The sequence below is a fragment of the Geotrypetes seraphini genome, chromosome 16 (genome assembly GCF_902459505.1).
Source record: "Geotrypetes seraphini chromosome 16, aGeoSer1.1, whole genome shotgun sequence".
Lineage (NCBI taxonomy): Eukaryota > Metazoa > Chordata > Amphibia > Gymnophiona > Dermophiidae > Geotrypetes > Geotrypetes seraphini.
The window spans coordinates 23,930,362-23,946,510 of record NC_047099.1 but is presented as its reverse complement, the minus strand read 5'-3'; the positions used below and the strand labels follow the sequence as shown (position 1 = coordinate 23,946,510).

The window sequence follows — 16,149 nt, the reverse complement described above, 5'->3', positions numbered from 1 at the left end:
ACATGGTGAAAACAGGCGATTAGGGAGAACTACAATATTTAAAGGAAAGTAAACATATAAGGTAAAAATGAGATGAAGAGGAGGAGCGGACAGAAATTAGAATAGAAGAGAGAATCAGAGGACAGAAATAGCTTTTGTAATCGGGGAGCTGAGTCAGCTTGCATAGGCGTCTTTGAAGAGGAAGCATTTTAAACTTCCCTTGAATTTATCTAGGTTGTTTTCTGCCCTTATTTGAGCTGGAAGAGAATTCCAGATAGAAGGAGCGGTAAAGGCAAAAGATATATCATGACAAGTGCTAATAATCTTTAAAGAGGGAACATACAGAAGATTCTGAGTAGTGGATCTTAAGTGTTCTAGGCATAAGAAGCTTGTGGATGGAAAGCAGGTTCTTTTATATTTTGGGCTTTGAAGGAAAGAATGGCGATTTTATATGTAATTCTGTGCGAAATTGGTAGCCAATGAGCATCCTTAAATAGAGGAGTAACGTGGTCGAATTTCTTCATGTTTGTGATAATTCAGGGATATCCAGGGCCTTTATAGGCCTCTGAATGCTGCTGTGCACCCAGAGCTGAAAGGGGCGCATTTAGAGGAGTGGTTAGGGTGGGATGTGGGTCGACCTAGACTTAGTCGTCCTGCAAGGATAATCCAATGTTTTACTAGACTTCCTGGATGGAACTTATACGTTGTGAGTTAGATGAAATAATAACAGGTATAAGTGCCAAAAAGATATCCAAAGTGACCAGATAACTACTGCAGAGACAATGTAAAGACTCACACAAACTCCACCAGTTTTCACTGACCTCCTCATACTCCCACAAAGATTGGAATAAAAACATATATACCTGTCTCCAGAACATCAGCACCTAGTATAGGAAAGCCTAGTAGAGCTGCACACAGGTCTCTCAAATAGCCTGGGGGTGGGCTAATGAACCATAGAGAGGACCCAGGCCCATAAGCCACTCTAACCACATGTGGATGGTGTAAAGAAATGTACATGTTAAAATCCTGCTTTTAGTTTTTAAAAGATGGAACATATGCGCCCACCAAAACTCTACTTTACTGCCATATATGTGGCACCTACAGCCATAAGGGCTATTGGGGTTGTAGACAGGTGGGTATAGTGGGTTTTGGGGGGGCTTACCTAAAAGGGAGTTCTGGTGAGATGCTTATGTGGCACCCTTTTTGTGAAGTTCACAGCAGTGCCCTGTAAGGTACACCACTGCTCTGTTGCCACGTCTAGGTGTCCAGTTCATCACAATGCTGGCCCCTCCCATGTCCAAAAGGTCTTGGATGAAATTTTGGTCGAGAATGTGGTATAAACATAGATGACCTGGCAGTCTGGGGAAACAAAAGCCTGGATGTCCAGATAGATGATTCTCGAAAAATAAATATTTTAGACAAATGTTTTGAGACTGGACATTTTCCCGTTGCCAACTTTGGTCATCTAACGTCATACGTCTGAATAGGACTTAGATGTATCTTTTTTTAATATGCCCCTCCACGGCTTTATTCTCCCTGATCATCAAAGGGTCCCAAGGATTCCCTCATAGGTTTTCTACTTTTGATGGACCTAAAAAAAATTATTACTATGAGTTTTTGCCTCTTTGGCAAGTTGTTCTTCATATTCTTGTTCAAGTTTATTAAAAATTTGATTAATTGCCTAATCATATATTCAAGGCGATGAACAATACTAAAATTATTTTTACAACTTATAAGGGAAAATTCAAATGGTACAGACATGACATGAGGTAGCTTTCTTTATCAATGCTTTGCATCTAACTTGTCAGTGCTTTTATCTCTTCTTATTTTCTTCATTTGGATCCTTTTTCCATTCTTTAAAGGATGTTTTCTTGGTTGTAATAGCCTCTATCACTATGCCTTTAAACCAGGGATCTCAAAGTCCCTCCTCAAGGGCCGCAATCCAGTCAGGTTTTCAGGATTTCCCCAATAAATATGCATTGAAAGCAGTGCATGCACATAGACCTCATGCATATTCATTGGGGAAATCCTGAAAACCCGACTGGATTGCGGCCCTCAAGGAGGGACTTTGAGACCCCTGCTTTAAACCTTGCCAGCTCTTGTTTTCTCTTCTTTCCACCTTTGTTAATACATGGAATACATCTGGTCTGTGCTTCCAAGATATTTTTTAACAACATCCATGCCTGGTTTACACTTCTGACCTTTGCCACAGACCCTTTTAGCTTCTTTCTTAACCATTTTCCTCATTTTATCATATCACCTTTGCAAAAATTAAATGCCACTGCAGTAGATTTCTTTAACAAAATCACTCCAGTTATCAGCTCAAATTTTATTGGTGGGACATAAAATAATATGTAAGAAAGGAATTCTTCTAGTTCTTTATTGCTAATTTTACAGGCTAATATTTCTAACTGATTGGTCATTTTGGAATCCAATAGTTCAAATTCAAATCCTTCCTTAACAACAACTGCTAATCCTCCCCCTCTTCTGTCATCACAATTTAGCATGTGAATTTTAAAATTATCTGGTAGACGGCCATTTATTATTGGATCCTCTTCAGACAGTAGCCATGTTTCCGTTAGAAAAAAACAGGCTATTTGCTTGTTGATGATCCAATCTTTGATTAAAAAAGCTTTATTCCTTACCGATCTAGTATTAAGATAAGCACACAGAACAGAGGTGGATGTGATAGGTATGGTAGATGTGATGGTTCTGATAGGTTTTACTTCCCTTATCCTTTTTTTAAGGGTATGTTGATGTCTTTCGTTACTTGTAATTACATTAATATGATTTACTCTTTCTTCCCGTTGGTTAATTAAAAGCCTAATAGATACATCAGGATAATGGACTGAGTGTAAGTGTGGATAGAGTGAATTAGCATCCTTATGCTGCCACTTATTAAGTAGATCAATAGAATCAATAGGAAATTCATGTTTGTAGATTAATATGTCTCCTTCCTGACACAATAGCTATATTGATTTCCCCTATCACTCCCAATTTCTAGGTTAAGTTGGCGCTAATCAGACTACTCAATCCTTAAAACGTAGTCAATTTCAGATAGTACTGATTATATTGAGGGAATTAACTCTCCCGACCCAAATCTCATTCAATTCATCCGGGCCCAGTCCAAATTGAGAACTTTTTCCTTAGCGGTACACTCCAGGTCTTGGCAGCGACTCTGGGCCTAGTAGTACCAACTCCACCCCGTCTTATGAAGGAGAGTCATATGTTGTGGCATTGGGAGGTGGAGCTGGTCTCCCAAGCTGACCCGATCTCCCTCCCCAGCAGCGGAAGTTAGGGTCTTCGCTGGGGCAGCTCCCGATAGCAGTGGGGCTGCCCTGAAGACACCTACTCATGAAAATATATGTAGGTGCAGTATTTCTAGCATTTTCTTTGATCTTCTTTAAAATCTAGTAGTTCTGCTCTTTTTGGTTTCCAGCTCAGTAAAAGCAGGAATGAGTTTGGGATCTGTTTTTGACTGTTTAGATTGTTTGATAAGCCATTCTTCTAATGCAAACCAGGGTGGACTTGTTTTGTAAACCATCTGCTTTAAAAAAAAAAAAAAAAAAGGTTTAAAAAAAACTTTTGCCTTTTGGGGTGCTCAAGTGGCTAGGATAGGTCATAAACATAACATGATATGAAGGATACTGGATAAGTGAGTGATAAGTTTCTTATCTTAAGTTATAAAATATTTTTATGGTACCGTATTTTTCTCTGCATAAGATGCACTTTTTCCAAAAAACCCCGTACCTTTTTTCCCATCCTGGTGGTCCAGCGTGCTTTCTGCACTCCTGCCTCAGTTCCCCTGCTCTCTTGCGGCAGCAGCATAGCGCTGCATGAGCAGGCGCACGCTTTTTGTGTGCCTGCGTGGTCCCGCACTGCACTCCGAATGGCTGCCTGTCAGTTCTTGTCAATGAAGCTGTCTGCGCAATGCACAGCGGCAGCAAAAAGGGCACACAGAATGCTAGGAATGATTAAGAAGGGGATCACGAACAGATTGGAGAAGGTTATCATGACACTGTACCGGGCCATTGTACGCCCCCACCTGGAATACTGCGTCCAGCACTGGTTGCCTTACATGAAGGAGGACATGGTACTACTCAAAAGGGTCCAGAGAAGAGTGACTAAAATGGTTAAGTGGCTGGAGAAGTTGTCGTACTGCGAGAGGTTAGAAAACCTAGGCCTCTTCTCCCTTGAAAAGAGGAGGCTGAGAGGAGACATGATTGAAAGATTCAAGATAATGAAGGGAATAGACTTAGTAGATAGAGACAGGTTGTTCACCCTCTCCAAGGTAGAGAGAACGAGAGGTCGTTCTCTAAAAGTTAAAAGGAGATAGATTCTGTACAAACGTAAGGAAGTTCTTCTTCACCCAGAGTGGTGGAAAACTGGAATGCTCTTCCGGAGACTGTTATTGGGGAAAACACCCTCCAGGGATTCAAGACAAAGTTAGACAAGTTCCTGCTGAACCGGAACGTATGCAGGTAGGGCTGGTCTCAGGTCACTGGTCTTTGACCTAAGGAACACCACGAGAGCGGACTGCTGGGCACGATGGACCATTAGTCTGACCCAGCAGCGGCAATTCTTATGTTCTTGTTGCTCCAATAAGCAGTCATTTATGACAGCTAGGAATTTTACCTCCCTATCACTCCCTGATACAGCATTTATCCAGTCAATGCTGGGGAAGTTGAAATCTTACTCAAAACAAAAAAATCAGAAGTCCATTATCAACCAGAGTATACTACTGTATCACCAAAATTAACAAACAATCCACTGGGTGGGAGAAAAAGGCCTCAATTGAGCTTCATAGGCCACAAAAAATCCCAAACCCATCCCGATTTTTAATCGCACATGCTTGTGCTTCAGGAATTGTTTCACTTCCAAATTTCTTCAGTCCAGTAAATTTAAACACAGCATTCTACAGACAAATACTTCATAAAGCATCACAGTAGTGATGAAGAATCAAAGTTACTTAGCTTGCTCTGGTCTTTCAGCTGTCCGCCGTCGGACCTTCCACAACCATTTCCAGCGGTGTCTTCTATATCCAAACCACGAAATCCAGTGCAGAGATCCTACAGGGTCATCCCTGTTTTGCCATACTGGTTTGCCGGTGGCTGGGTGTCACTTGGCAGTTTATTATTTTTCAAGTTTATTTAAAATATTTGATATGATCGCAATATCCAAATCCAATGCGATTTACAAAAATTTAAAAATTAAAAAATATAACAAACAGAACATTAAAAACAATTATGACATAAAAATGCAATTGGGGGGGGCTAAAAAATTGGATTAAATGCAATTCCAAAACAAATGAAAAAAGGGTGGGTAAGGAGACAAAAGGTTGGGGAATGTTACCCGCTTAATTTCTACTTAACAGTTTCTTTCTGCTCTTTGCTGGATGAGGGACTGGATGGCAGATTCCTGAAGAAGCCAGTTTGGCAAAACAGGGATGAGGATCTCTGCACTGGATTTCAGTTTACTAGACACAGAGCATGATGTATTAATTCTGGCAGTCTGTTTCAGGTATATGGTGCAGCAAGAAATAAGGGATAGTCTGGATTTGGCGGTGGAGGAGAAGGGTACAGATGAGAGGGACTTACCCAATGAACGGAGTTGGGCAGGGGGGATGGGAGATAATTGAGGAGAGATATTGAGGGGAAACAAAATGAATGTATTTGTAAGTCAGTAAGAGGAGTTTGAACTGTATTCAGAAACAGATAGGTAACCAATGAAGTGTCTTGAGGAGAGGAGTAATGTGAGCATGGCGGCTCTCATCCATGATTCGTGCAGCAGAATTTTGAATTGATTGAAGGGGTGAGAGATGGATAAGTGGGAGACCTGAGATGAGACGTTGGATGAGTTCTTAAAGTACTTTCTCTGTAAAAAATTGAATATAAGGAGGATAATAGACAAGTGCCTGGAGCTCACTAATTCTACGTGTAGAAGTTATGGCAGTCTGGAATATAGTTTTCCAGGTTAAAAAATTTATATCAGTATTGTCCAGGTCATCAAATGGGGGTTTTGTTAAAGATGTAAGAACAAGGTGTCCCATTGTGGCGGTGGTTTTAAAATTGGGAGATTTTGATGCAAAAGTCCCTTAATTAATCTGGATACAATAGGGTCAAAAGAAATTGGACGGTTTGATACTTGTACATGAAACGCTGCTATTGTACTGAGATGAACTTGTATAGAGGACATGGAAAATCCTGATTTTGAAAGATGTAGAAGACACTGTAACAGTGTCGATATTGGACAGGAAAGGGGATTAACTGAAACATTATAACACCAGTTTCAAAATCTTTTCCATTTACATGCATATGATTTGCAAGTGGATGGTTTTCTTGAATGAAGCACATTTTCGACTTCAGGAGTTAATTTTAGATGGGCGAAAGGTCTCCATTCAATCTCCATGCAGTGAGAGATAGAGAAAGGAGATTCAGATGTAATGTTGTCCATGAGTGTGAGTTATCAGATCTGGTAGCAATGGCAGTCAGATTGGCGGTTTGGTTTGCAGACGAAGAAGTGTGCTGAACCAAGCTTGCCGTGGCCAATGTGGAGCAATTAGAATACATTGTGAGCGGTCTTGACATATTTTGTGAATAACCTTTGGAATCAGAGGTAGTGGAGGGTAGGCATATCGTAGATGAACTGACCAAGAGATCAGAAAAACATCTTTGGCTAATAGAGTGGATGGAATTTTTGAGCAGAAAAGGTGATATTTCCTGTTGAGCTGAGATACAAATAGGTCGATCACTGGAACTCCAAATGATTGAGTTATTTTGAGAAATATCTCCGGGTGGAGAGACCATTCGTGGGGAAAAAGATGTCTGCTGAGATTGTCTGCTATGAGATTGCTAACTCCTGGTAGGTATACCGCACTCAGAAAAATGTTGAAGGACTGCCAAAGGTTGAATGATCCTGTATCCCCTTGTTTGTTTATATAATACATGGTGACCTGATTGTCTGTTTGAATTTGTACTACTTTGTTTGGTAAAAGATGTGCAAATGTGCATAGGGCATAGTAAACTGCTCTTAGTTCCAAGCGGTTGATATGATAGGTTCTTTCTACAGAAGACCAAAGGCCTTGGGTGCTGAGAAGTATGAGCACCCCATCCTCTTTGTGATGCATCTGTGGTAACCGTGGTCGGTATTTGCGGAGAATGGAATAGTTTCCCTTACTGTAGATTGTCTGGTTGAATCCACCAATGAAGCGCATTTCAAGTTTCTTTGGTTACAAGAATAGTTGTAATTTTCTGAAGGAACTGATTCCATTTGGACTTAAAGTTCCATTGTAGAAGGCGCATATTTAAACGTGCGTACGGAACAGTATAAATTGATGCCGCCATATGTCCTAATAGGCGTAAGAAGTGAGATGCTGGGGCAAATTGCTTGGATAACAAATCTTGAGCTAAATGTAAAATTGTTTGTTGACGGGACATAGGCAAATATGCAGTTACTAAAGGGGTATAAATTAAAGCACCTATATATTCTAGGGACTGAGGGAGAACCGATTTCTCAAAACTGATTATAAGACCCAATGATTGCATAAGATCGGTTTTTCTTGCAAGAGATTGAAAAATTACTTCTGACGACGGAGCTACTATAAGTCAGTTGTCCAGGTTGGACCACAAGATGTCACTCAAATCCAACATTTAGACCAAGGGAAGCAAGCCAGTCATTGCGATTGAGAAGAAGCAGTACGCGAGGGAATTCATCCTGAAAAAGGCAAAAAAAGAAGAAAAAGCACAAGACTGCAATCCTGAGAAAAAAATGACTTCACATAAGCATTCACAAAAAACACAGATTCTGTGCTGTCTGGAGGGACTAAAAGAAAGAAAATTAGTAGGTAAGAACCTAATGTCTCCTTTTTTATCGTTCCTCCAGACGGGCACAGATGGATGGGACATATCAAAGCAGTACCCATCACGGACATCATAAGAATGTGCTAACCAAAAACAGTGTCCCAATGCGCCTGAACGTCCACCCGATAGTGACACACAAAAGAATGCAAAGAAGACCAAACTGCAGCCTTATAGATATCCACCAGGGGCACAAAAGAGGACTCAGCCCAGGAAGCTGCCTGACCCTAAATAGAAAGAGCTTAGAGAAACTTCAGAAATGCTTTCTTTTGAAGAAGGTACATCAAAGCGATAGTCTCTTTGGCACAACAGTGTGCCTCCTGAGATTTCTGGTATGCCACGACACACTGGCGAGGAGGAGAGTCAACTGCATCAGTTGCCTGCCTACAGGACAAGCCTCTCGCGGCGAGGCATGTCCTGTAGGAAGTCAGTGGCATAGATCAGTGGTTCCCAACCCTGTCCTGGAGGAACACCAGGCCAATCGGGTTTTCAGGCTAGCCCTAATGAATATGCATGAAGCAAATTTGCATGCCTATCACTTCCATCATATGCAAATCTCTCTCATGCATATTCATTAGGGCTAGCCTGAAAACCCGATTGGCCTGGTGTTCCTCCAGGACAGGGTTGGGAATCACTGGCATAGATGACTCTCCTCCTGGCCGGCATCTCTCCTCCTCTCCCCACACCTCCCAGATCCCTCCATCGGTGGGTCATCACTGCCAGATGGGCTTCCGTGCATGCACGTGATGTCATCGCATCAATATCTGGATGCCTTCCGGCCGGGGCACTAAATTTAGTGTGCTTACAGCCGGAAAGTTTCCAAGACACTGCCTTAGAGACACCTTCCCCCTTATCACTGCCCACCAGGAGAACAAAAAGACAATCAGATAGTCTGAACTCCTGAGTCCTTTTCACATAAGTACGGAGGACTCTCCAGACATCTAACTTCTGCAACTGCCTCTGCTCCAAAGTATCCTCCCAGCTACCCAAAACCGAAAGGGCAACCATCTGATTCACATGACAAGGGGAAATTACCTTAGGAAGAAAAGAAGGAACCAGCCTCAGCACCACACGCTCCTTTCTTTGAGAACTCCAAGAAAGAAACACAACAAGAAAAGGCTGAAGAAATGGCTACCAGAAAAACTGTCTTCAAAGTAAGGTCCTTCAGAATGCAGGAGCCAAGAAACTCAAACGATAGACAAAACAACACCAAAAGCATTGAGATCCCAAGCCGGAACCGAATCAACTTTGCCACCCTCAAGAAACAGATCATATCAGGGAGAGATGACAACTGACTCCAAAATGTGCGGCAAGGACACACGTAAAGGAATGACTGTCCAATCAGAACACCAGGTCTCAAAGAGGCACCAAATGCATACATAAGCCCAAGATGTCGAAAAGCTGTGAGATCTCAAAAGAGTAGAAGCTACCTTATCTGAATAACCTTTCTTGCTTAGGTGTTCCCTTTCAAGAGCTAAGTCATAAGACAAAAGCGACACAGATACAACATGGGAATGGAACCCTGAGTCAGCAGATTGCTCGAGAGGGGCAGAGGAAGGTGGGGGGGGGGGGGTCTCTCGTGAGCAGAAAAGTAACATAATAAATGACGGCACATAAAGACTTGAATGATCCATCCAGTCTGCCCAAACATAATCTCTATAATTTAATGATTTAATTTAAATTGCTCTTTTTCTTAGATATTTCTGGGCCAGACGAACCAGATCTGCATACCTTGGAAGCCTGGACCAATCTGGAGCTACTAGGATCACTTAGCCTGTGTGTCACACAATGTGAAGAACTCTACCCACTAGAAACCAGAGGAAAGACATACACCAAATTGCTCATTGGCCACATCTGCACCAGAGCATCCAGCCCCTTGACCTGACGATCCCTGTGCCAACTGAAGAACCACCGTATCTTGGTGTTGAAAAGTATGGCCGTGAGATCCATCATCGGGTGATCCCTTTTTAGCACCACTCACCGGGATCCAGAACATGATGGCTGAGGAAATCTGGACAATGTCCATCCCCGCAATGTGGGAAGCTGCGATGTCCAGAAGGTGAACTTTTGCCCACTCCATGAGCAGACACTTCCTGTGCTACCAGACCACTCTTGGTTCCCCCCTGACAACTGATATAAGCTACTGCCTTGGCACTGTCATAGAGAACCTTGCCTTGCCCTCCAGCAATGACTGGAAAGCTGCTAACACCAACCGAATGGTCCTGGTCTTCACAATGTTGATCAACCAGAAGGCCTCCACTGGCAACCAGCTGCCCTGAGCTGAATGACTGAGACACTGGTGTCTGTAAAAACTATTCACTGGGGATGATCCAGACTCACCCCCTGAAACAGTTTGGAGGACTGAAGCCACCAGCGCAGGCTGCGACGAACTATCCCAAGAAGAGGAACCGGAGTGTCCAGCTCGTGAACCTGTGGAGACCACTGCTGAAGAAAAGCATACTGAAGGGGCTGCATGTGAGCCCGAGCCCACTAGACTACCTCCAAGGAGGCCGCCATCGACAAGACCTGAAGAAACTCCTGCACCTAGGGACATCAGGAAGCAAATTTGTAACTGTAATTTCTGCACTCTGGCCTCAGGAAGGAACACCCTCCCCAGAGCAGTGTCGAATAGAACTCCGAGATATTCCAGGCATTGAGATGGAGACAACTGACTCTTGGAAAGGTTGACCATCCAGTCCAATGACTACCCAGGCTGTGACTCAGGAGCTCTCCTGAAAAGACTTCACAAGAATCAACTAGTTGTCCAGATAAGGATGAACCAGATAAGGATGAACCCTCCTTATGTAAGACCACCGCCATCACCACAATAACATACAGAATTGATACTTTCCCAAAATCACAAAGTGAAGGAATCGCCGATGGGAGTCCTGAATGGGAATATGAAGATAGGCACAGGAAAAACACAATCCCATAGATTGAAGTATAGAATGTTGAGATAAGATGGTTGAGAATCTCAGAAACCAGCTTGGACTTACAAATATATTCACTCTGAAGCCCCCCAATATCTCTCTTTACTTATCTCCTCATATGCTCCTCCCCGTGAACTCTGTTCATCGGGCAAGCCCCTCTTATCTGTACCCTTCTCCTCAACTTCCTCTAGACTCCGTCCCTTTCTTGCCATATCATAGGTCTGGATTAGGCTGCCTGAATCAATACGTCATGCTCCATCCCTAGCAGTATTTGTCAAAGCTAAAAGCCCACTTTTTTGAAACTGCTTTCAACTCTTAACTCCCACTCACTGCTGTCAAATACATATACCCATTGAATCATTTCTTCTACCATAATCTCCCCAACCCTGAGATGTCCTATCAAAAATTAGATTGTAAGCTCTTCTCAGCATGGACTGTCTATTTATGTTAAATGTACAGGGCTGCATATACCTTTCAGTGCTATAGAAATGCTAAAAGTAGTACTAATCCCGGCTATCCAAATAAGCTCTCCATATTAAATTAACAAATTCAGGAGAAAAGGTTTTACTAGGCATTATTCAGTCCCCTTTAGGTAACTCTACCTTACATCTCGGGCTGCTTAGCTTCTACACTTATGTATGCCACTGTTCCAGGGCTCCAGGAAGGATTTTCTTTCAGTAGACAGGCCCCCTAGAAGCTCCTCAGCCCTAGAGACTTAAAGGGAGGCAAAGCCCAACGCTCCTGCGTCCCCTTCACATGCTGAATAGCACATGGTTCAAGGGTATTCTTCCGGCATCCATCCAGTATAAAGCCAGCATGAATTAGGAGTAAAAGAGCTAGAGGACTCCATCCCTACCAGTTTTGAGGCAAAACGAGGTGATTTGAAGGATCTGGAGAACTTTGAGAAAAAAAATTATGAAATCCAATATGGCCACCATGACAAAGTTTTGATGCCAAAAATGGCTAAAAAATGCTTTAACTAGAACTACAAAACATAGAAAACAGGGTTTTAGAGTGGGGGATCCTAGAGGACATGACAGAAACCTTCAAAATAAGTTTTTCAACCCCTCCTCTGATTTTACCCATAGGCTGTAATAGACATTCACTCTGACATGTGATCTGAAGGTACTACAGCCTGTCTCAGCTCTAAGATCTGGGAGAAGAATCCCTGCCTCAATCAGCCAGTCTCCCAAACACCGAGATCTTCGGGCTGCCAGTCAGACTGATCCCCAATGCCTGTGTAACCGCGCATGCAAAAGGGGGATGAAATCGCAGCCGGCAACCTAGAGAGCCCTGCTGAGCCCCCTGTGGATGCCCAACAGCCTGCATTCAAGCTCCTGCAATTCAGTATGTGAGCTAAGCTACTAATGATATGAACCCTGAGCTCCATTAAGTTTTCTGCAGGCTGACTAACTGGCCCCAAGGGATTTACCTGCCAGCTGCAGACTCAAGTCTGTTTCTTCTCCATGCTGGCAGAGCTTACCCCCTGCACTGCGGAGCTCTTGGACACAGATAGCTGCAAAAACTGTGACAAATACTGAAAATAATAAAGAAATAAATAGAGCAGATCAGAAAAATACCTTCCAGCTCATGTGCAGAAGGAAAAACTGAAGAGGAGGAGGAATTGAAAACCTGGAATGGATTTCTTCTACATGGCTCATGAGCATGGGGAGAATACCCTACTGTCCAGAAAGACACACCTATTGCACTAGAAAGCCTATTATTGCTCATTAACACTAATTAGCAGATCATTATTAAATTAAGTTACACATGCAGCAGACTATAACTTGGAGCACAAGTTTCTAGTGGCATTTGACTGGACATTTAATTTAATCATGAACAAGGTTGTCTTTGGGTATACAGTATAAATGAAAAATACACCGTACATGAGAGGGCTCAAAGGCTGATATATCCGTGTACTTCCACATATTTGAGCAAGTTAAGAGGGAGTTAAAGGGACAACAGAAATAAGAAGAGATGGGGGATGAAGGGGGAAAAGGGGAATTCTGTGCTGAAACCATTGCCAAGAACAAAGGAGAAACTGTTATGCTGAAACTGTTATTACTGAAGGGGGATTGGGGCACCTATTTCAGTCTTTTCAGATGGTGCCAGTTAATCTAGTGCTGGCCCTGATTGAGAGCATGTTAACAAGACATCTAGCTGTCCTTCTGAAATCAGTTCTTATTGTAGTTTTAAAATTGTCTCTTGCTGGGCTATTGAGAAGTAATATCACTATTGGTCAATTTGTATCTTTTATCACTGATTAAAATGTGAAAAACTTGTTAGGAAAGAGCATTCTCCTCCCTATGGATACTACTGAATCATCAGCAATATATTTTTTTTTCAAAAAGGGTTTTAAAATCTCAGTAATCTCTTCTGCAGCTCCCTGGGATATCTACCGTTGATACTTGATTTGAGAGAAATTAAGCCTACACTGAAGGATAAGAAATAATGAGCCCTCCATGGAACTAACCTGTTGGGAACCATCTTTGAAACAAGCTATCTGTTAGCTAAAACACTTGATTAAAAAAAAAAAAAAAACAACACACCTTTTTGCAACATTTCTTGCATTTTAAAACATATTTCCCTCTACTCCCCCTCCCCCAAAAAAATCTTGGTGGAGTGTGTCAACATTGAAAATAGAAGTAAAAACCTTCCAATGTGATTTCACCCTGTGGTCGTGGTCTGCAGAACAAGAGAACAGCTGGGACCAAATGCCTGTGCAAGTTTCTGATTAAGTCTTTGTTGTTGATATTGGGTTCTCTGTTTCCTTCCTGGCATAGAAATTAGAAACTGGAAATTCACCCAGAGCCGGGACTAAAAAATTGTTTCAGGGGAATACAATCCTGTCTTTCTGAAGACTGCAGCTTTTGACCTTTGTCAAGACAAGATGTGGGTGAAGCTTGCAGATAAGGACATCTATTAGTGGCAACGGCAGTCTGTTACTTCAGCAGGGGATCTGGCAGTTGCTGGGATTACCATCACACATCAAAGCCAGAGGACACAGAAAAAATGCAAAAGTTTGCTCTAGGGATGACAGCTCTCACCACACTGATCTTGGCTAAGCCTTGAATTTTTAAGGCCTTTCAGTCAATGGGAGCAACATTACACAGTTCTGCTCTGAAGAGTGTCAAGTTCAGATGAATATAGGGCTTCTTTTACTAAACAGCGGTAGGTTTCTACTGTGGGCCGGTGAGTTAAATGCTCTGACGCTCATAGGAATTCTACGAGTGCATTTAACTCGCTGGCCCGTGGTAAAAACTTCTACCACCATTTAGTATAATCCAGTGATAATTAACAGAGAACCAACAAAAATATATGTGATACCTTTATAAGGCTAATGAGAGATAGGTACCACCAAGGACCTATTCTCATGCAGTGGAAAAGTATGGTTTTCTCAACTTTTCCAACTGCAATCAATTCAGAATTTGTTCCTTAATTTTCAGTTACAGCAACCCTGAAAACTCATGTCTTGAGATGATTTTATAAGGTTAAGGACCATTTTAACCTATTTCCACAAAGCTCTAAAGCTGCAGATTTATAAGCATCTTTAGGGGGGGCAGAGGGAATTAATATACTCCAGTGATCATTTCCTAGCAAGTGGGGTGTTACTACAGATTGAGAACATAGGATAATACCTACATGTCGAATAGCATCCATGTGCAAGTATTAAACCAAAACATGTAAAATCCTTGAAGGTGTATGTGAATTTAAGAAAAAGCTCATACAATTTTGACACAACTATTCAATTTCTAAAAAACTCAATTACATATTTATTTGTACATTGGTATGTTTGTTTGTTGTTTAAGTAATTGGAATGAACACTATGTTCAGCTAAATTTAAGAATAAAGGTAATGTTCCTGCAAAATTTTGAATACATATGTCTGCTTGTGTACAGAAGACAACTTATAAAATTCTGCATCTATTAAATTCAGAAATGCAAAGTTTTTTTTAAAGCAAATCATGAAGAAAAAAAGTTGTTTGAACACTAGAGGGAAATCACAAGATAAACTCTAATTATCTGTTTAGAAATCTAAATAAAATTACAGAAAAACTGTTTTGTTTTAGCAAGAGGATGAAAAGAAACACCTTTCTGTTAAAAGAATATATATGTACATTAAATGAATCCTAGCCCTTCACAATCATTCTCAGAGCCTGTAGAAAAATGCAAGCAACCACTCCCTCCTCAAGTATTTAAGTGCACAAAAAAAGCTTTTATTTTTCTCTCACTATACTAGTAAAAGAAAAAAAAGAAATGCTACTAGTATGGAACTAGTTAACCTTTAACAATTTATGCTGATGTCACACTGAGCATGAGTACTGATTAATTCCTGGCCCCCACCCTGCCTAAAATATTTTTATAGTGCTTTTTTTAAAATGGGGGGGCAGTAAAGAAAAAAGAAAATAAATTAGAGCAGCCATTTTGTTTTATGCAGAAATCCTTTTAGTGCCCCCCAAGCCTGGAGGGGGGCATTAGTATATATTTCTGTATTAATCTGTGAAATAAGCAGATGCAGAGAATTGACTGCATGTTTCTTGAAGGTTAACCAGGGTTTGACTTTTCTATTACTATTATTTTTAGTGTGGGAGCAAAACTTAATAGGTTTCTCGTCTGATTAAAAGTCGGCTTTTTCCTAATGTGTTTGGAGGGGGGGGGGTTAGGGGTGCGGCTAGAAAAAAATTAAGCCTGCCATTTTTTTCTAAAAGGGCTTTTTTTTTTTTTTTTTTGTTCAATTTTGAGGCGGGGGGGGGTCGTTTAAAAATAATAATTTAAGGTCGGCCATCTTTGTTTCTATCTGTAAAAAAATATGCAGAACCAAACGGGGCCCCCTCCTTGGATTTAAATATAACTCTTATCTTAAAATATATGTAGATATTTCTATAGATAATACAAGAGCTGGGCTGAAGAGAAAGAAAGCATAACAGGGTTTGGGATTTTTTTGCAAGGGGGGGCGCAGACTTTTTTTTTTTATCTTCCGGGTTTTATATTTCGCACCTTGAAGGGGGGGGGGGGCAGTTTAAATTGTATTCTTTTTTAGCCGGGAGGGGGGTTGTTTTTTTTGGCCGCCGCCGGGGACATGTCTTCCCCGCTGAGGGACTACGAAGACGAGATGGCGGCGGCGTCCGAAGAGGACGAGGAGGAGGAGGAAGAAGAAGACGAGGAGGACGACATAGACGACGAAGAGGAGGAGGAAGCAGAAGAGCGAGCGGCGGCGGCGGCAACCGGCAACAGCCTCCGTCACGGCCTCTTCCTCCCGCCACCGCCGCAGCTGCAGCTGCCACCGCCCGAGGAGGAGCAAGACGACGACGACGAAGACGACGACGAGGAATTAGTGACGGCAGCAGCGCCGGCAAAAACTCCAGGTAATAACGGCAGCGGCCA

At 42.0% G+C, this 16,149-nt stretch overlaps 1 protein-coding gene across 2 annotated transcripts in view; it reads left to right on the top strand.

Moving 5' to 3' along the window:
• The first annotated feature begins 15,793 nt into the window (after positions 1-15,793).
• The window catches only part of CHD3 (chromodomain helicase DNA binding protein 3), a 131,035-nt gene continuing 130,679 nt past the window's right edge, over positions 15,794-16,149 (top strand). For both annotated transcript variants that reach the window (XM_033924010.1, XM_033924009.1), the window contains exon 1: positions 15,794-16,130. In XM_033924010.1, the coding sequence (XP_033779901.1) occupies positions 15,845-16,130 (286 nt within the window). In that variant the 5' untranslated portion in view covers positions 15,794-15,844. The remainder of the gene's footprint in view (positions 16,131-16,149) is intronic.